General features: G+C 37.7%; 3 protein-coding genes across 5 annotated transcripts; 2 read left to right on the plus strand and 1 right to left on the minus strand.

Annotated features, from left to right (window-relative positions):
• Positions 1-1,561: 1,561 nt before the first annotated feature.
• LOC120415087 (uncharacterized) lies at positions 1,562-5,213 on the minus strand. Of its 3 annotated transcripts, XM_039576502.2 has the most exons (5): positions 3,936-5,213; positions 3,736-3,882; positions 3,557-3,679; positions 2,717-3,501; positions 1,562-2,659 (listed from the first exon to the last, which is right to left on the minus strand). In XM_039576502.2, exons 1-5 carry the CDS (start codon positions 4,492-4,494, stop codon positions 2,330-2,332), a joined length of 1,944 nt encoding a protein of 647 aa, XP_039432436.1. In that variant the 5' UTR covers positions 4,495-5,213; the 3' UTR covers positions 1,562-2,329. The 3 variants fall into 3 exon arrangements, with proteins under 3 accessions (XP_039432436.1, XP_039432435.1, XP_039432437.1); XM_039576501.2 differs by having other exon boundaries at positions 1,562-3,501; XM_039576503.2 differs by having other exon boundaries at positions 1,562-3,501; positions 3,736-5,213.
• Positions 5,214-5,892: 679 nt separating this feature from the next.
• LOC120415054 (uncharacterized) lies at positions 5,893-6,772 on the plus strand. Its single transcript, XM_039576435.2, has 2 exons — positions 5,893-6,304; positions 6,367-6,772. The coding sequence occupies exons 1-2, from the start codon at positions 5,997-5,999 to the stop codon at positions 6,761-6,763; spliced, it is 705 nt and encodes a 234-aa protein (XP_039432369.1). The 5' UTR covers positions 5,893-5,996; the 3' UTR covers positions 6,764-6,772.
• A 134-nt stretch (positions 6,773-6,906) lies between these two features.
• LOC120415045 (uncharacterized) lies at positions 6,907-8,450 on the plus strand. The gene is made up of 2 exons (XM_039576419.2): positions 6,907-7,129; positions 7,187-8,450. The coding sequence occupies exons 1-2, from the start codon at positions 6,957-6,959 to the stop codon at positions 8,406-8,408; spliced, it is 1,395 nt and encodes a 464-aa protein (XP_039432353.1). The 5' UTR covers positions 6,907-6,956; the 3' UTR covers positions 8,409-8,450.
• Positions 8,451-20,551: the final 12,101 nt, after the last annotated feature.

Raw genomic sequence — 20,551 nt, forward strand, 5'->3', positions numbered from 1 at the left:
ATTTGGTCAATTTTGGCTTTTTGGTCGTTTTGGTAGTTTTGGCTATTTTGGTTATTTTGATCGTTTTGACCGTTTTGGACAATTTAGCTATTATGATCTTTTTGGTCAATTTTGTCATTTTTTCCCGTTTTTGTAATTTTGATTGTTATTGTCAATTTGGTCATTTTGGCCGTTTTGGTTAATTGAGTCATTTCGATCGTTTTGGCAAATTTGGCAATTTTCGTCATTTTGAACTTTTTGACCGTTTTGGTCAATTTGATCATTTTGGCCGTATTGGTCAATTTTGTCATTTTGGCGGTATCGGCAAATTCGTTATTTTGGTCATTATGTCCATTTTGGTCATTTTGATCGTTTTGGTCAATTTGGTTATTTTGGTCGTTTTGGTCAAATTTGTTTTTTGGTCATGTCAGTCATTTTGATCGCTTTTGTTAATTATGTTATTTTTTCTGTTTTGGTCATTTTTGTCAATTTTGTCGTTTTGGTCAAATTTGTCTTTTTGGTCATTTTGATTACTTTTGTCAATTGTGTAATTTTTGGTCAATTTGGTCATTTTGACAGTTTTGGTTATTGCGGTTAATTTGGTAATTGAGTTAATTTTGTTCGATTTTGATCAATTTTTTTTTTGCCGTTTTGGTATTTTTTTTTATTTAGGTCATTTTGATTAATTTGGTAATTTTGGTCAGTTTAGTAATTTTGGTCATTTGGATCGGTTTGGCCAATTTAGTAATTTTGGCCGTTTCGTTAATTTTTGGTCATCTTGGTAATTTTTGACATTTTTGTTATATTGGAAAATTTGGTCTTTTTGATCTTTTTGGTAATTTTTGTCATTTTGGTCATTTTGGTTATTTAGGTTGTTTTGATCATTTTAGTCTTTTTGGTAATTCTGGTAATTTTGGTCATATTGATTTATTTTTTTCCTTATTGGATCCTTAAATTAAGCTTAAGTGAATGATATTATGGTTCGCTACAATAAATCATATTTATCGAAGCTAATGACCCTTTGTACGACCACAAAGGGTTAAAAACGAATTTTGAAAAATGAACTTTTTGGTTTCTTAACAGATATTATCTTTCTTGACAGCTCTTTCCAAGGCGACCAATGTTGTTTGCATTCAAACAAAAAAAAAAGTTATCCGAAACGGTTTTTAAGCGCAAAAAAATAATAAAAGGGCCCCTTATCTCATCACTTATGCAGTTTCCGCTATCAAAGCACAATTTTTAGAAAAGTCAACAATAGAGTATTGCACGGTTGCTTTTATTTAAACTATAAATTGCAAATTATGCAATATGTTCAATGTGCTGATAGGACGATAATAGGAATGCGATCAGAAAGGATGTATTTCTGGAGTTTTTTTTAAAGGTCCTATAAACAATTTTTTTTCCTTTTTGGGTGTTTTTGGAACCTCCTTGAGTCAGGGTCATTCAAAAACACTCAAAAAGCAAAATATAAAAATTTTGCTTATAGGACCTTTTTGAAAAAAAACTACAGATTTTCACTAGAGATCCTAAATAGGGAGACTGGTCAAAGTGAATTTGACGTACCCAAACAGACACGACACGGGTCCCCCAGAGACCGTTATTATAAAAAAAAAATTTCCATCCAAACCAATGATTGGACATGGTTCCTGGGACCATTTTACACCTCTGGACCAAGTTTCAAAATATTTGCCGGCAGGAATTTCGAATACGGTCAGTTTTAGTGTTTCGAGTAGAAATTAAGGGGAAATCACATGTAAAATGCGTAGAAAAAGATCAAAGTTTCAATGTTTTAACAACAAAACATTACTGGTCATGGTTTTAAATTGTATTAACATGTAGCAGAATGATATAAAAACGATTTACAGCTCTGACTTAGCCGGATTAAGCCGATGTTAAGTGACTTAAGTATATTATTTACAAGTTTATGCCTTAATATCTAAAGAAAACTCCTACATCAAGTGATTTAAAGTCAAGGAAAACTAGGTTGCACAAAAATAACTTAAAATGGGGTGACTTTGAGCCAAGGGGTGACATTGTACCAACAAACGCTTTTTTTTTTTTTTTTTTTTTCGTTACAAACATGCATATATTTCATCTACAATCAACAAACAACGTTTTTTAGATGTGACTTAACTCACCTAAGCCTGCTTGATTAGCTTAAGTATAGTAACAGCATAACAATATCTTAGGAACGCAAGTGAAAAGTTTGAAAGTTAATTAACAAAAGGTGACGCCTTACGCCTGTGCTGAAGAGAGGCTTATAATGTATAAGTGTATCAAATGTTCAAATCATAATCAAGAAGTGTAAATTGAGGTTTTGTGAAATGTTAAGTGTGAAGTGTGCGTAGGACTAAAACAAGTGGTTGCTATTGTAATCAATTACAGCGTTGAGCAACCGATCATTGTACACTTCGGCGGTTTTAGGCGCTTTGTACCGTTGCCAAACGACGTCAAAGTCCGAATGTACGGACTCAGAGGCTTGCTCATTATGTAGCCCAAGTCCTCGTCCCGTTGCCTTACAAAAATCAGGTACGTGATGCTTAGTAATATGATATTTTGAAGTATTAGGTAGCTGAAGGTCTTCCCAGCTAGACACAAATTCGTGGATACTTTCTTCAAAACTAGCATCTAGTTTAAATGAGAAACACTTATTATATACGTCGTTGAACTTCTTCAGAGCCTGATAAATAAATAAATAATTGTTAAAATCTCTCACCTTCTTTCTCAAATAGCTTACCTTAGCGTAACCAAGTAAATCAGAATTAAGTTCCAAGCAATCAGCCGCCTTCAATAGCGCGTGACAAGCCCGGCCTGTAAAACCATATGTTTTCTGCTGATGTCGTACGTTGGCTTGGCTCACCCACAAATCTGCCCAATCGGGAGAATTCTTCTCTACTCCCTTGAAGATCGTATTTACAATTCCGAGTGTAAGATGCAGTGGCGGAGGAGGGCAAAGGAAAAGGATTTCGTCGTCATCGTTTCCGTAGATCAATGGTTCGTATATGCAGCAAGCAGTGTTCCTGCCACCCATCTTTTTGTTCAAATAGTTGGTCTTGATGTTGCCTTTGGTTCTACTTGTTCCCTTGCATGTTCCAAGGGCTGACTTTTGTGCCTCACAGTATGGACATGGCTGTCTCGAGGAGTGTGCCATTATTCCAGTAATAATATTGATTATCTTGAGGTCACCTGCTATTATGGCTTCGATGTTTTGCAGCTTCAGCAGTTTTGTCCATATTGGAGCGACGTTTTCATACTTTTCCGCGAGATTTTGCACAAGAGCAATGATAAAAAGTCGTTTCACACCGCCGACCTTGAATGCATTTCCAGTCAGCTGCTCCAGATTTTTTGACAGTACAGATAGAGTTATTTTGAAAAATCCACCTCCTCCATCAATTCCCAATTTCACCACAATGCCATCATCACTTGTGTACGATCTTGACTGCTTTATTCGATTTATGAGCTCTTGAACATCAGTACAGTACACTGCAACTTCTTCTTTTGCTTTGCCCAAATTTTCGCTGTCTGTAATGATTTTTAATGATTATATCAAGCGAATTCACTTGTTTTTAAATCATACTATCTAAGTTGGACAGATGCTCAATCTTGAACAAGTCTTTCAACTGTCGATTCAGTTCCACCAATTTTGTGCGAATTCCTGGTTCAACCAAAACACCCGTCGTGCGAAGACTTTTGATAACTCCTATATTAAATAAACCCTTTTTCTAAATTTGTTGTTTAAATAAAATTAAATAATACCCATTGTTTTTTTCATGCTCAAGTTGTTCTCCGCTTTGACTTGAAATATATCATTAGCATGCAGATTTTTTGATGTTTCTGATCTTGTAGACATTTTCTTGAAAACCGACGCTTTTCCTTTCATGTTACGCAAAGTTATTGTTCCATCTTGGGGAAAAACTTATTCAGTACAATATAAGTATATTAAGAGAATTTATTACCCGATGACTCATGTGAAGAATTGAGATAATCACGCACTGCTGCATCCGTGGAAGAAGAAGAGGACTCGCCACTTTTCATAATTTTAGTTAAGTTTGCTGTCCTAGTGGATTGATTGCAAACATGCCTTTTGCCTGGGCCAAAATCGCTGAGACAAGTTTCACATAATCGCATCGTCTTGCTATCAGAAATTTCCTCATTGCTGCGTGGTCTCCCCCTTTTGACTCTAATCGGTTTAAATCCTGGCAAATTTGTTCCATCGCGAATTTTTGCAGCAGTGCAAATTTCACACTTGCAAACACCCGAAGATCTTGTTATTGTTGTAGAATCATACTTATAACTGTGAACCTTGAATGTTTCTTCTCCTTTGGAATTTTTTCCACAAGCATGCCGGCATTTTCCACAGATAACCGTTGGGTAGAAATTTCTTCTTTGTTCAAAGTCCATCAAAAAATTTGCTCCAATGACGATTCCAACGTTTGAGGAAATCGGCCGCAGAGAAGCCGCCCAAGTGAGACACAAAACGCAAACCAAAGTTCTATTCCTCTCGTGGAAATCCATTTTTGTAGACAAATTCTTCGCACGAGGTGACGAACGTTCAAATCCGAGAACTTGAAGAACTAACAAACAAAGTGGTAACCTTTGGTAACCAAGGATTCCTACAACAGGTTCCGGCAGCGAGAATAGAACAAGCAGATTAGCGTAGCAAAAACATCAAATTCCTTTGTGGGAACATAAATAGACCAAATTAATTCGTCTACAAATAATGAAATTAACATAAAATTCAAGCTTATCAAAGCAATCTTTATGCGTTTGTTGGTACAATGTCACCCCTTGGCTCAAAGTCACCCCATTTTAAGTTATTTTTGTGCAACCTAGTTTTCCTTGACTTTAAATCACTTGATGTAGGAGTTTTCTTTAGATATTAAGGCATAAACTTGTAAATAATATACTTAAGTCACTTAACATCGGCTTAATCCGGCTAAGTCAGAGCTGTAAATCGTTTTTATATCATTCTGCTACATGTTAATACAATTTAAAACCATGACCAGTAATGTTTTGTTGTTAAAACATTGAAACTTTGATCTTTTTCTACGCATTTTACATGTGATTTCCCCTTAATTTCTACTCGAAACACTAAAACTGACCGTATTCGAAATTCCTGCCGGCAAATATTTTGAAACTTGGTCCAGAGGTGTAAAATGGTCCCAGGAACCATGTCCAATCATTGGTTTGGATGGAAATTTTTTTTTTATAATAACGGTCTCTGGGGGACCCGTGACGAGTTTGACGTATCCAAACGAGCATTTGCCTTTACGCCCAGCAAAACTTATCAGTGTTGCCAAGCTCAAAACATACGTTGCCAGATCGATTTAGCCAGCTTAGACCAGTCTCCCTATTTAGGGTCTCTAATTTTCACAATTTGCAAAAGTTTGCATTTAATGCGTAATAAAATATAAGAACGCTCCCTAAATCGACTTTCCTTGTGTAGAATGTTGCGTACGATTCCAGTTGCATGCAAGTTTGTGTAACAAGCACCGTACACCCTTACCAAAAATCATGATTTTTTGAGTTCCAAATCCCACTTTTCATACGATTTTTTGAGTTCAGGTACTACAACCATAAAAATGGTTATATGGGTTGAACTGAAAAATTCGTATGAAAAGTGGGATTTGGAACTAAAAAAATCATGATTTTTGGTAAGGGTGTACAAGGCGTTCAAGGTTTATGAATGAGTGGAACAGCGGATTATGAGATTTCGTTTGACTTCAATATTTAACATTTTTTTTAATTTTTCTTGACCTGATAAATAGTTGTTAACTAACAGGTTATCATTCACGCACAAATAACAAATTAAGGTTTATTTTCAAAAACGCAAAAAAAAACGGAAAAAACTGAAAAATGCTTATTTAAAAGCAACCTTGCCAACCTCAGAAACCTTGCATGAGCTTTGACGTTTATCGATTTGTTTACAAACAAATGCTTCAAGTGGTCCCAAGCACAACACAGTATCGAATAACAAAAACCATAAAAACCAAAATAAATTCCCCCAAATCTCACCGATGAACTGGACGCCGGGCCGCATCGTGGGCACGGTAAAGCCCGCGGGTGCCGCCATCGATCCGATCTCGGCCGGAATGGTCGTTCCGTGCCCCGTTCCGGCGCCGGTGGTCCCAGCAGTGGTGCAGACAATCACCGTGCCGAAGCCGGTTCCGGCCGGAACGGTCGCCCCCGCAGCGACCCCAATGCCTAATGGAAGTGCGCTGCTCAAGGGATCCGTCCAGAGTTTGGCCGGTGGGGATAAAATCGTCGGCACGGTCAATATTGCCGGCAGCAGCAAACCGGGGCTGAGCTCGGAGGAGTTGAAACAGTGGGTGGCGCGCGGACGTGGGAAAATTTGAAGGTTTAAAAATTTTGATTTAATTTTTTTAGGAAAGCGATCGACGAAATTCACCGGGACGTGCAGCGGGGCCGGGTCCGGGCGGCCCAGGTTGGTGCCCTGGGGTGGCGCGAGTGTCCACTGAAGAAGACCAACAAGCGGTTCCTCAGCAGGACGGTCAGTTCGGTGTTGCAGCACAACAAGCGGGAAACGTTGCGGAATTTTTACTCTTCCACGCGGAAGTTGATCGAAATGGACCAGCGGGACGAGGGAATGGATCGGGAACGGAGGCACCACCACCGTCGGGAGCATCAACATCACAGGCACCGGAGGCGGAGTCGCAGTGAGGAGGAGCAGAGGGAGAGAAGGAAGTCTGAGGAGGAGAAAATCGTGAAAATAAATCTGGACGATGAGTTGGAAGATGGGGAAGTTAGGGATGATGATGAATAAAAATGAAGAAAAAATATTTTTAAGCTACAAAAGTTGTGTTTTATTTTTGTTAAATAAATAAGAAATGAAATTTTTGATTTGAATTTTTTTTATCGATATATTTTCATAATATGTACTCTTCAAACAAGTGCTTCGATCAAAGCAACCCACGCCTCTCCCAGACGTCACCTTTGCTTTCTTCGCTGCACACAAAATGGCGGCTTCCACCGAATCAACAACCGAGCAAGACCCTTCCGCTCCCTTTTTCGAGCGCGACATCGTGTCCACCTCTGAGGCCCGTTCCCTGCAGCGGGTGAGCCTGGAGAGTGCCCTATCCAGCGCCCGGAACCTGCTCCAGTCGCGCATAGGCGACAACGGGGACAATGCGTAAAATTTAGCCATTTTTTGTCAGGAAGTTCGAATGCCGCCATTTTGTTCTTTCAGATACACCCTGTTGATGCGGTTGGTTGCGCGCATTCTGACCGAAACTTCCGGCGATGTGGTGGACTTTTTCGAGGAGTACTGCCGCCAGGTCAAGCGGGGACACTTTGTGGAGGCGGAGTGTGAGGTGCGGGACGTGAAGGGGGCGGAGCACGAGCACAGGGTGGAGTGCGCGAAGCGGATTCTTAGTTACGTTAGGGGGTTGGAGGAGAGAAAATTGGGTCCGTTGGTGACGGTAAGCAGCGTTCTGCAGCAGGTTCCGCTGTGGGCGCAGATGGGGTTTGCATTGCCACCGTCGGCGGACTACTTTATCGACCGCAAGCTGGAGACGCTGGCCGCAGGCGAAAGCGTTCGAAAGGTGAGATTTTGGGGGGTTATTCGCGGGCTGACGGCGGATTATTACGTGTTGGAGGTGGAACGGGACAATCTGGAGGCGCTCAAGCTGGAGCTGGCGATGGACGCGGAAAAGTTCCAGATTGCGAAGGAGGTTATCAGTGGGTTGATCTGGGGAACCGTTTCCGACGAGTCGCTGGTGCACGACTGGTGCGGCGCGGAATCGATGGCCATGGAGATGTTCGAGCGGATTCTGGAGACGGCGATTCCACCGAACACGGACGAAGAGCTGGCTCGAACGGTTGCGGTTCCGGTGATGGACGGGTTGTTGGAGGAAGCGATCGACGAGGCGCAGGAACCGGAAGTGGAACTCAGCGTCATGGGTAGTTTGGATGTGGTTTCGTGCAACGCCACCGTAGATTCGTCGGAACTCAGCCTGAATCAGGTCAAATTTGGAGCGTTGAAGACTCTGATCGAGGTGAAGCTGAACGTGGTCCAGTACGTTGTCAGTCCGGATCTGACCCGGGATAGCTGGGTGACGCTTCCTGGGATCACGCTGGACAAAATCAAAGCCTCCCGAGATTTGAGAACCTTCTTCAAGGGGAATCCCGAACCACAAGAACAAGCCTATTTGAGGGCCGTTTTGGCCAGAATCACCTTGGACCGGTTCAACGGGTCACCGCAGGAAGATTCGACGCCGCCGCGGTTGTTTTGCAACAGGGACGTGGCCGTGTTTTATAAGGCGACCGGAATTCCGAAAAGTGATTGGACCGTCAAGGAGGTTGGAGACAAGCTGCCGCGCGTCGTTTGGCGACGATCCGGCGTGTGGCCAGGGTCGTTTACGTACGGGACGGAGCACGTTTACTTTGGTTGGGGACAGGAAGAAATCTAACTTTTTGTGAAAATTATAAAACAATAAATATTATCAAACCAAAGTAAACGATTCGATAATTTTACTCATAGCTAAAAAAAAAAAATTACTGAGGACAAATGCCCAATCCCATCCTACTAGGCGGATGGATAATCTGGAATGTTAATTGAAATTTACTATAACCAAATAAACCAACCAGTAGAGCAGCTTTTTGTGAACATTTCTGTTTAATTTGATTTTTATTAAAAATTATTCGCATTCCTTCTACAAGCATTTTACAAAAATATTTCCCAAGTCTATTCTCGTCTGACGAGATTGCTCTAGAGCAAACGCAATTTCTATTATCGGCCTAGCTAGTTTTGTGTCTAAGCATGCCACTTTTCTTTAAAAAAATCATGTTGTGATGCTCTTATCATAAAGTCAGTTCATCTGTTGTCCGTGACCCTTCGGCGGAGGAAAAGGTAAAAACAAGTAAACCGAGCTCATAAAACGACCCAAACAACTACGACGTTGAGTACCTTCCGGAAAAGTCTGATCTGGCAAACTTGTTTTTGTGCTCCGGCCGTTTACGAGCTGCGAAAATGGTTGCCACACCGAACCTCACTCACGTACGTGCACTTGGAGAGGCACGACAGCCAAGCAAGCCATGAAAAACGAAGGTCGGAGGATTTTCTTCCTTGCTCGATGCAATCGAAGCAAGCCGAGTGTAGACAGATAGAGATGTCTTCCACGTGACAACATAAACACGGTAGTCTTTTGCTGCAGTAAATGGAGCGATTTTCTATCGAAAAAAAAGATAGAGGGGAAAAGTGCAAGTCGTGGCTTTATCTTCTTGAGAGACGACTATATTTTGTTTTTTCGTTGGAGACTCAACACAAGATTATAGACGACTCATCGAAGGGTTTATTTTGGGTTTCTTCGCTTCACTTTTTTGAAAAAAGAACTAAAATACTGAAATACTAAAATACTGAAATACTAAAATACTGAAATACTAAAATACTGAAATACTAAAATACTAAAATACTAAAATACTAAAATACTAAAATACTAAAATACTAAAATACTAAAATACTAAAATACTAAAATACTAAAATACTAAAATACTAAAATACTAAAATACTAAAATACTAATCTAATCTAATCTAATCGAACACAAGCGCAGCCAGTCCGAAGAAAGCATCCGGGAAGAACTTATGGTTAGATTACGCCTCAAGTTCTTTCTTGTCATTATTAATGATTGCAGTACTTTCGAGAACCCCCGAAATGTATTACACTCACTAAAGCGGCCCGGCCTACTGCGTTGCATTAACCGCAAGAGACAGATTCTATGAACGGAACCCACATTTCATGGAATCATCAGGGGAAGAAGAAGAAGTGAGGACATACCGTACCAACCACTTTGAGTTATTTATAGAATATGGTGTGTAGTGTGTGTAGGGGAAACGTTGGGAAAGGGATTGTTGTATTATATAGTAAATGACCTTGTGACATTATTTCACCACTACGGATTAATTCACTCAAGGGGTGTCAACCCCTCGGTGGCCGAGTGGCAAGAGCATCTGACTACCAATCCAAAGGTGTGAGTTCGAATCCCACCTAATTCCATGTGTTTTTTGTTCATATTCAAAGTTCAATTATAACCGAATAATTTCAAGGAGACCGGTCGGGAATCGAACCCGGAACCTTCCGCTTATGAGGCGGGAGCCGTAGCCATTAAGCCACGGGCCGGTCTTTCTAAAATACTAAAATACTAAAATACTAAAATACTAAAATACTAAAATACTAAAATATTAAAATACTAAAATACTAAAATACTAAAATACTAAAATACTAAAATACTAAAATACTAAAATACTAAAATACTAAAATACTAAAATACTAAAATACTAAAATACTAAAATACTAAAATATTAAAATACTAAAATACTAAAATACTAAAATACTAAAATACTAAAATACTAAAATACTAAAATACTAAAATACTAAAATACTAAAATACTAAAATACTAAAATACTAAAATACTAAAATACTAAAATACTAAAATACTAAAATACTAAAATACTAAAATACTAAAATACTAAAATACTAAAATACTAAAATACTAAAATACTAAAATACTAAAATACTAAAATACTAAATAATTAAAATACTAAAATACTAAAATACTAAAATACTAAAATACTAAAATACTAAAATACTAAAATACTAAAATACTAAATACTAAAATACTAAAATACTAAAATACTAAAATACTAAAATACTAAAATACTAAAATACTAAAATACTAAAATACTAAAATACTAAAATACTAAAATACTAAAATACTAAAATACTGAAATACTGAAATACTAAAATACTAAAATACTAAAATACTAAAATACTAAAATACTAAAATACTAAAATACTAAAATACTAAAATACTAAAATACTAAAATACTAAAATACTAAAATACTAAAATACTAAAATACTAAAATACTAAAATACTAAAATACTAAAATACTAAAATACTAAAATACTAAAATACTAAAATACTAAAATACTAAAATACTAAAATACTAAAATACTAAAATACTAAAATACTAAAATACTAAAATACTAAAATACTAAAATACTAAAATACTAAAATACTAAAATACTAAAATACTAAAATACTAAAATACTAAAATACTAAAATACTAAAATACTAAAATACTAAAATACTAAAATACTAAAATACTAAAATACTAAAATACTAAAATACTAAAATACTAAAATACTAAAATACTAAAATACTAAAATACAAAAATACTTAATTACAAAAATACTAAAATACTAAAAATTATTACAGAGAACATCACAACGCTGTTGAAGTTTCACCGCAACGTCAGTCGCTCACACAGCAAGCCATGCGAAATTTGCACCAACAGAGTGTAAACTTTGACAATTTTCCCATTTCTTGTGTGACATCAACCACATTCAAACGCCTACTTTGCGTGTTGGGTTAGCACCCGGAGAAGGTTTTAAAACTAAAATAACTAAATTTATTTGAAATGGAAACTTTGAAGCTTTGTTTTGAAACCAACTGGCCTACTGCGGCGACCAACGGCACACGTGGCTAATCGGTTTTTGACTACGGCATTGACAGCTGTTGGCAAACGTGGCTCAATCCGGGATTGTTGTAGAACAGGATGATTACAGTTCGCCAAATTAACTTCGTTTGTAAATTGATTGAGCTGTTTGATGAAAAAAAGGGATAGGGTGTTCCGTAACTTACCTACAACGAAATTCATTCAGAGTTATCGATAAATTTCAATTCCGAATTGGGTACTAAAGCCCTATGTAAATTTATATGTACAACGGTAAAAAACACGATTAAAAACCATTTCTGACCACTTTTTTCATTTTAATGCAAACAATTTTTTTGACAGGACAACATTTTTTCTATGGATCAACTATGGTTCCCTTGGAACGAGCTGTCAAGTGGGAGCTTTTCTGTCAAGAAGGACCGCGAGGTTAATTTTTCAAAATTGATTTAAAAATCCATTTTATACTCTTTGTGGTCGTACAAAGGGTCATTTTACTCAGAAAAACTAACTTAATCCACCTATGTGGTTGGGGCCTTCCTCACTCATTACCAGCAATGGCTGTACACAAATTTCATCTATTTTTTAGATCCAGAATAAAAATGTACATGAATATTCCTTAAGTGGCCATATCTCACGGCAGGGTTGTCAGATCGTAAATGTTTTGGACTCGTTGGAAAGGTCTTTTGATAACTTAACCAACAATGGGTCGGATGGTGGATTCGGTTTTTGATAACCTAATCAACTATGGGTTGGATGGTGGATCCGGACATAGTTTACATACATTTAAGTGAGATCCGGCTTCCAAAAAGTACAAAAATACCACTTAAGTGGCCATATCTCGAGACAGGGTTGCCAGATCTTCAATGTTGTGGACTCGATGGAAAGGTCTTTTGATAACCTAATCAACGATGGGTCGGATGATGGACCCGGACATAGTTTACATACATTTAAGCGAGATCCGGATATTAGTGAAAACACATTTTTATACATAACTTTTGAACTACTTATCGAAACTTCAATCTGTATAAAACTCGATCTATGGGACCCTAAACCAAGTCGAATGCAACAGGTTCGGGTCAAATCGGTTCAGCCAGTGCCGAGAAACATGAGCTAGTTTGTTGGTCACATACATACATACACACACACATACACACAGACATTTGTTCAGTTTTCGATTCTGAGTCGATATGTATACATGAAGGTGGGTCTTCGACGTTTTAATACAAAGTTCATTTTTAGAGCAGGATTATAGCCTTACCTCAGTGAGGAAGCTTATCGCTGTAAACAATAATATCAGCAATCTAAGCTTCATTTTAGGACCCAATTGAAGTGTACAAAACACTACGCGTCTCCATGGAATTTCATCAGAAGCCAGCAGGCCATGCTTTCTGCTGGGAAGCTTTTCCGTTGGCGGAAAAAGCTTCAGGATCGCAGTAGGCATGCGTGCAACTTCGTGTAAAACAGCTGATTGCTCGTGGTGCCACATGGTGGTCGGTTGCGGAAACTTAGCGTTATCTGGAGTACAGAGGAACAGTCAATGAACAGTCTTTCGGTGAATGTCGACGTTGGAAGATGTCGTGGGAGATATTTTGATAAGCTCGTGGATGACGCTAATAATCGTTGAAAAATACGTAACGTGGACAATCGAAGTTTTTTTTACTTTTCTTCCAAATGATGATTTGAGCAGTCAAATATTCTGAAATATTTATTAGAAAGCTGTTTCTATTGATGTCAATCCCTCCGCCACAATTCCGCGAAGCTCACTTGGATGGCCCACAATTACTGTTTGAGGCCACGACAGAAATTATTGTCCCCTGTGGCAAAACCACCGCCTGCTACATTCCACTTTGCTCTAATGAATAATTTAGCCCTGAATGGTGAAACCATTCAATTAGCAGTCCATTGGGTGAACCCACCCCATCGATTACGGGGTGCAATTGTGGAAAGTTTCGTGACAATTTTAAATTGCTGGAGTAACGACATCCAAGTAGGCAGCCGTCAAGGTGAAAACAAGAAACATTGGTATCCACGTGGTTTGATTTGTTGATTATCGGTTTTTCGAGAACAAGGCATCGTTAATAATAATGTTTGATAAAAAAAGATGAAACAGTTGTCGTTGAAGCATTTCAAATTATGAATGGTACAGGTTATTGACTGTTTCGCTGTTATGAATCTCAAACAATGAGAAATACTCTACAACAATGCAACTAATCGCTGTAACATTAAATTCAAACAATGTTCAGATGATGTCAATATGTAAACAAATAATGTTCATGGTAACTGAGCTGGTTGTTTAAAATTCAACATAGCAACCATTGTTTTTATATTCTCTCTACCTCGTGACTTAACAAGCGTAGGTTGCTTTGATTGCAAAACATAATCAGCGTCGTTCGGTTTTCCTTTCACTTTCCTCTCAGATGGCTTTCCAAAAGGGCTCACTTTCTTCTGGTGAAATTATCCCCTTCTCCCCATTTTGGTTCCAAGTATGCGCTCCTATCAGGAAAGCTGATACATATTGTACGATATTTTTTCACCCCCTAAGCCCAACAACCAAAACAGCAAGCAAGCAACATGTTGGAAAAGGGATATCGCTCGCGTAGGTGAAATCAATGTTTATTGCATATTTGTTTTTTTTTTGGTTTTCAGTTTTGAGGTACATGTTGAACGACTGGGTAGTTTCAGAACCAATTTCGTTTTAAAAATTTATGAGAATTTGTTTTTGTTGTTGTTTTGGATTGGCGTAGTAGACATGTCACTTTCCAATCAAATAGGCTTTGTTTTCATGTTTTACTGAACGTTGGGTTATTTATTTGCAATGGAAGATTTTCAAAATATCTGGAGTTTTTTTTGAAAAGGTCCAATAAACCAAATTTCTAGTTTTTGCTTTTTGGGTGTTTTTGAAACCGCCTTGAGTCAGGGGTATTAAAAAACACCCAAAATGCAAAAACTGAAAATTTGGTTTATTGGACCTTTTCAAAAAAAACTCCAGATATGTTGTTTTTATAGTAACTTGAAATTATTTAATTTGAATTAATTTTCTTGAAATGATATTTCATCAAAAATTAAAGGATATTATTAATCACTAGGGTGGCCCGAATCCGGGCTTATTCGGGGTATAATCTTGAGCCGGCCGCGCAAAAATGGACATTTTTGAAAGCGGATAACTTTTAAGCAAAAATTCCCAAAAATATGGTGTATTCGGATCTTAGTTCCGAGAATGGGTAAGAATTGGATCGCTTTTGGGAGTTTTAACGCCAAAACTTTGCACGAGCTTTCTTTGTGTGTATCTGTGATGTTCGACTTGGGTCACACTGTTGAACATAACATTAAAATCTTCTCGTTAAAAACGAGAGTAAAGAAATCGTTTACTACTCAATTTCCTCCCTAAAAGTATGCAATTAGGGTAGCAAATCGCAAACACTAACTTCATTTCAATTGCGATTCACTCTGTTTTGGAGTGTAACTGTGCAGTGCAGTTTAAACAATCGTAGTTGGCCTGGCCACCCTGAAACTCGATAGATTATAGCGAGGGAGAAAGCTTGCAATTGCAGTCAAGACTCGACTATCTAAAGTTCTCTAAAGAAAAAAATCGTGTTTTTTTTTGTTTAAATTTTAAAATTAAATCAGGGTTGAGCGACCCCAAATAGTTAAATTTAAATATTCTCATGAAGGAGGTATTAGACGATGACAAACAAACTCGCTCTTTTTCGTGTTTGCAAACAAAGCAAAATGTATGCATGCTTGCTAGCCTGTCCCATTTTGAGGTCATGTCGAGGAATTTCAGGTGCTCACTTCTTAAATGATAGATTATGATGTTAGGGACAATGTTTTCTTTGACAAGAAAAAATAATAAAATACTTTCTCGCACCCCCTAGTCGATTTACTGAAAAAAGTCACTTTTTTTTAACAAATTTTCTAAAATCGCTTGGAATCAATACAAAAACTGATTCGATGTTGTGAGTATTATCTTCAAACGATAGGTTTTTGTCCATAGATTAAGATGCACTATCAATATTGGACCAAAACCTAAGTTTTTGGACTCTCCCAGGCGGATTTATGTCGAAAAAATCGCAAATTTTCGAAAAAAAAATTCAGAGATGCTCATTTAATTTAGGGTAGCCTATTTTTCCCAGTAAAACCATACATGCAACTTGTAGGAAATTTCATGGCGAACATTTTTCCCTCGGAGAAAATGCAATTTCGACACTCCAGAGCCGAGATATTTGAGTTTTAGTGAGTAAAAAAGTGCCAATTTTCAAAATTTCTCAGATTTCAGAAGCAAGGCCTACTAATTACACGATATTGCAAGCATGTGTCACAAAGGTCAGGGTATGTTTTCTTATAGTAATTTTGGCCGCTAAATCCGAATCTGAAATCAAATTTCGTGTAAACAGTGATGTGAATATTTCAAATGAGCAAAGCATTCTTTATTTAAAGCTATTCTAAATCTAATTTACATCTGAAAATAACGTGAAAAAGCTTATCACCTGCCTGTTAATGATCACAGCAACCAGGGAAGAACGTGACGTTTCCCTTGGAAACAACCCTGCAGAAAGCGTGGCTAGCTTGATTGATGTCGACGTGCTTCAGCTCACTAGATTTGGATCCGTGTCATTAGGGTGGATCGTGGTGAGAACCTATCCGCCTACTGTGGGGAAAAAGAGGAAAATTGAAAATTGAATGTTAATAAAATGGAATTATATTACAAAATTTCAAGCCACCTGCAGGAGCTACATCTAGGCAGGCTGGGTGGATTTCCCGGCACCTTCAGAGTAACTAATTACACCTGTTAGCCGAGCTGGTAGCAGCTGAAAGGGCTTCATTAATCTGGTTTCAACTGCGATGAGGACGCTGGGCTTGACTAATGGTTAGAGCAAAGTGGAGCACTTAATGCTGGAAAAAATTGAGGATAGTTTAAATACCGTAAACCGGGGTGACTTTGATAGGATTTTAATTTGTTTTTAGCATATTTTCCAACAGGTAAGGTTTTTCTCAAGATTTTTATTTTTTAAACATGTACTGGGGTAGACTACACAAAGTCCATGCACAATTTCGGAATAAAAGTTTTTTCAATAATGTTTAAAAAAATAGTTACGTTAAAAATTCTTACTTTTAATTCCGGGGTGACTTTGATAGTCATAGTTTTTCTTGTTAAAATCATATTTAAGATGTTCAAACTTTATTTGTACCCTAAATGTACCATCACTAAAGTAGCTGATATAGTTTTTAAGAAAAAAAACAATGTTTATATTTAGTTAACTAAGTGTATAAGCTTTTAAGCAAAATACATATAAATTTAAGGTAAAATTGTTAAAAAGTCGAAATTTCGCCTAAAATTTGTTAAAACTGGTTTTGTTTATAAAACTATCGATTTATTTTGCATTTTTAACAGAATTTGAAGCACGAACTCGAGCACGAATCACAAGTTTTCACATTTTAGATGAAATTTATTTAACTAAAATTGCTTATAAATTTGGAGATTTTTTTTAAATGGTGTTTCAAAAACACATATTATTTATTATTTACAAATTTATTTCACCTTCTCCTAGTGGAAAATTGTCCAAAGAATCCGAAAATGCATTCCGTTTTTCGATTAAAAATCATGTTCATTGAGAAAATCATAACACTTTGAGAAGTTTAAAATAATGACTTTCATCAACATTTTGTTAACTATAGTTAACTAACTCTTTAAACTTGTTAAAATTTTATGAAAAGTTCTTCTTGAGATACTTTGAACACTTCTCTACCACGGTCAGTATGTTTCTAAACCATTCCTTACGTATTTTAATTATACTCTTCATTTTGCGGAAAAATCGCAAACCTATCAAAGTCACCCCGGCTATCAAAGTCACCCCGTTTTACGGTAGTTTTTTTTAAACTAGAGTAGAATAAAGTGAAATCATGGCAAACTAGATTGAAGTACTATACTTGACGCAGCATGTCCCCATGAGTTTTGGACCAACCTTTTTCCCAAGTTTTTTTTTGCCTAGAGGCCTGCAGACTTTCAAACGAAATTCTTTTCTCAAAAAGTGCTCCGCCTTCTTAAAGGTGAACAACGGGGAAAAAGGCTTCCCAGCAACCATTCACGTGTGTGCGGAAAATGGAAACGCAATTTTCCGCTCGGGATGCAAACAATCCACAGCGCTGCGCCAGCATGAAAGGGAAAGTTCTGACCAAGTTGTGGTGCAAATTTGACGTTGGTTGGGTTCATAAAATGATTATTCCACAAAACGGGTAAAAAATCTTTCCAATCAAAATTTTCCGCTTTGAATAAACAAGAAAAAAATTCAGGTGCGCCCTTTTGAAACGTTTCGCGAGCATCGATTATCCCACAGAGAAAAAGTCCTAGAAAAGTAGGCCATGACGGGGGCATCGAACCAAACTCCGTAGGTACTTGTCATTGTGCGCTGGCAGATTGCCAAACCTTGCTCCCAGGGGAGTGCCATCATCGTAGACAAACAGCACATTCTCGAGCACTCCGCTTGTCAGGAGCCATGTCTAACAAAGTTAAGGTTAGACCCCTTTTTCTGGGAACGGATTTTCCTAGTACTCACCTAGGGGAGTAAAAAGGGGTTGCATTTTTACGCTTTTTTGCTTTCTTCGGATGGAAGGCTCAAACTAGGATCAAGTAGGCTTTGAGGGGAATCGTGTGATTTTTGTTTGGCTACTTGGATGGGATTGATTCGATCAAGTGTCAAGCAATTACAGAGGGGATTTCGCGTGGCACTCTTTGATCTTTGATTTGGTTTTAACTTGCTCAATGATATACGATTACGAGTTCTCGGAATTCGTCAATTTGTTCGACGAAACGAAAAAATGTTTTCGCGCACGGTAAATCAAATTGACAGTTTTCGGAGAAATTTATGTCACTGGCAGAAAAAGAACTTTGGCCGTGACCTTGGACAGTTTTGGATTGCTGGGCCATTAATTTTGTGTTTTTTTCCGGCCTGTCACGAAAAAGGGGTTAAACTTGGTCCCTCGACGACTTGCCGGTCGAGCCGGGCACATTTTGCCGGAGACAGTAAAAGCTGTTTCTTCTCGGAATTCGACCCAGTCGTGACGTCGCGACCAATCAGTTTCATTTTAGTTACGGGTTATTAGAGGGTCCGTTTGACAGATGTATTTGCACGCACAGTAAGAATTTTGATTGTCGGAAAAGCCTTGTCAAAATGATCGAAATTTGAAAAACAATTATCTTGATGATTTTCCCCGTCTAACAACACGTTTCCATGACAGACCCCAATATTTTTTGTCTCCACTCAAGGTCCAGAAATAAGACAGGATGCCCCAGAAATTACCCTTAATTTCAGCGTCGGCTAATTTGGTCCATTTAACCTCCGACCTAATTGCAAGCAACCCTGTCACGTCTAGCAGGCCATGACTATGTCCACAAAGCCACGGTAACGATGTCGCCGTGTGAAAAGGACGACATGTCACCTACTACAACGCGGCATTCATGGCATGCTACGACGACGCTATAACACTGACGAACTGACGTGCCACCAAGAATTCAAATTTGACCGCACTTTCCCATCTTCCTTCTCACTCACTCGCAGCGATCGGCGATTGTCAAACACATGGTTTGACAGATGCACAGCTGCTGCTGCTGAGAAGCTTTCTGAAACAACATGTTGAAAGGGCGGAAATCATTCCTGTGTTGATTTATTTTTGCAAAATCCATAACGAAATTCAATTTTTGACACATTTTTCAAATATTAATGAAAGGTAGTTAGAAGTATTGATTTGCCATGAATTAATTGTCAATGATCATGATGATTTAAGATGTTTTCTAACATTATAATTCTTATCCTTATCAGCCCTTTTTACTTGTTGTACTTGAATTCTTCGCAGCTGCACGTGGTTAAGTGTCAAACTCGAAATTTGACATTCACTCAAGAAGAGAAAAGGAAAAAGAAAAAAAAGAAGAATGCGGTCAGAAATGATCGAGCAATTTGTTCCTGGTGGCACGTCAGTTCGTCAGTGGCTATAATTTAAAACTCTATTCATTGATAACCCAAGTAACATTTTAAGCTTTATCAAAGCTGTCACAACCGCTATAAAACCTATCAGCCAAAACCAACATTAAAACCACCAAGTCGTAACAGCCTCCCCAGAACCCCGATAAACCTCACTTAAAACCCAAAAGGACCTCCGCAAAAGTTTGTTACAGCCTATTTATAAAACCCACATAGGAGTTCAAGGCTTTACAACGAAATCCTAACAACCTCCTTAAAGCCTTGATAAAGCCTTTGTTAAAACCTTGTTAGGAGTTAGGGAAAATGACATTTCATACGTCTTCATGCGTCTTATGACAAACAGATTTTATTCTGGCAAAAAAATGAGTCTTCGTCTTGCCAAATGAAATTATGGAGATGGTTGTCAAAAATGGTGATGATGATATGATAGATATTGGAGGTAATTGAAATAATTTTAAACCTTATTTCTCGAAATTGGTGGCTCAAATTCAGCTGCGGTTAAAATTTTATTGATGATTGTAGGGGAGATAGAGCCAAAAAAATCAACTCGCTTCATCAAAAATCATTATTTTGTAGTCATAGTTTTTAATGTTAAAAAATATTGTGTTGCAAATCTTTGCAAAAAATGTTCAAATTATGTTTGAACTTCTGTGGCTATGCTAACGATGTCACAAATTCATCATAATTGTGTGTTTTCATCAAATTTATGATTTTTAATTTTTTTTTGCCAAGATGGCGGTCAATCATATTCAATCAGAGCACGCGTTTAGCGCCATATTTATGCACTGCTTTTTGGCCGCGATAAATGCTCTAATAGGAGCTTATGGTTTTAAGTGAGCTTTTTGCATGCCTAATGGCACTTGACAGCTACAACACCCTTGGTTTTAACAAAGCATGCGATAAAACCGTTTGGCATGGCATTGCCATCTGGTTTTCAAGCCTCTATTAAAACTTTCATAAAACCTTATTGAAAGCCAGTCGGCTTTTATTTTCTCCCGGTTTTATGTCCGAGGCATAAAACCTTGTTAGAACCTATTAATTAGCTCTTGCTTGTTGGTTGCGGTGAATGCCCAAATAAAACTATTAAGCAATCAAGATGCTACAATAAAACCTTAATAAAA

This window comes from Culex pipiens, chromosome 1, assembly GCF_016801865.2.
Source record: "Culex pipiens pallens isolate TS chromosome 1, TS_CPP_V2, whole genome shotgun sequence".
Classification (NCBI taxonomy): Eukaryota; Metazoa; Arthropoda; class Insecta; order Diptera; family Culicidae; genus Culex; species Culex pipiens.

What these genes read in the sequence shown, in the direction of transcription:
- LOC120415087 (XM_039576501.2), bottom strand. Translation starts at nt 4,494, where the DNA reads ATGGATTTCCACGAGAGGAATAGAACTTTGGTTTGCGTTTTGTGTCTC. An exon ending in TTCTTCACATGAGTCATCGG is followed by an intron (nt 3,883 to 3,935) that starts GTAATAAATTCT and finishes TTTTTCCCCAAG; the next exon opens with ATGGAACAATAACTTTGCGT. An exon ending in GCATCTGTCCAACTTAGATA is followed by an intron (nt 3,502 to 3,556) that starts GTATGATTTAAA and finishes AAATCATTACAG; the next exon opens with ACAGCGAAAATTTGGGCAAA.
- LOC120415054 (XM_039576435.2), top strand. Translation starts at nt 5,997, where the DNA reads ATGAACTGGACGCCGGGCCGCATCGTGGGCACGGTAAAGCCCGCGGGT. An exon ending in AGCTCGGAGGAGTTGAAACA is followed by an intron (nt 6,305 to 6,366) that starts GTGGGTGGCGCG and finishes TAATTTTTTTAG; the next exon opens with GAAAGCGATCGACGAAATTC.
- LOC120415045 (XM_039576419.2), top strand. Translation starts at nt 6,957, where the DNA reads ATGGCGGCTTCCACCGAATCAACAACCGAGCAAGACCCTTCCGCTCCC. An exon ending in GGCGACAACGGGGACAATGC is followed by an intron (nt 7,130 to 7,186) that starts GTAAAATTTAGC and finishes TTGTTCTTTCAG; the next exon opens with ATACACCCTGTTGATGCGGT.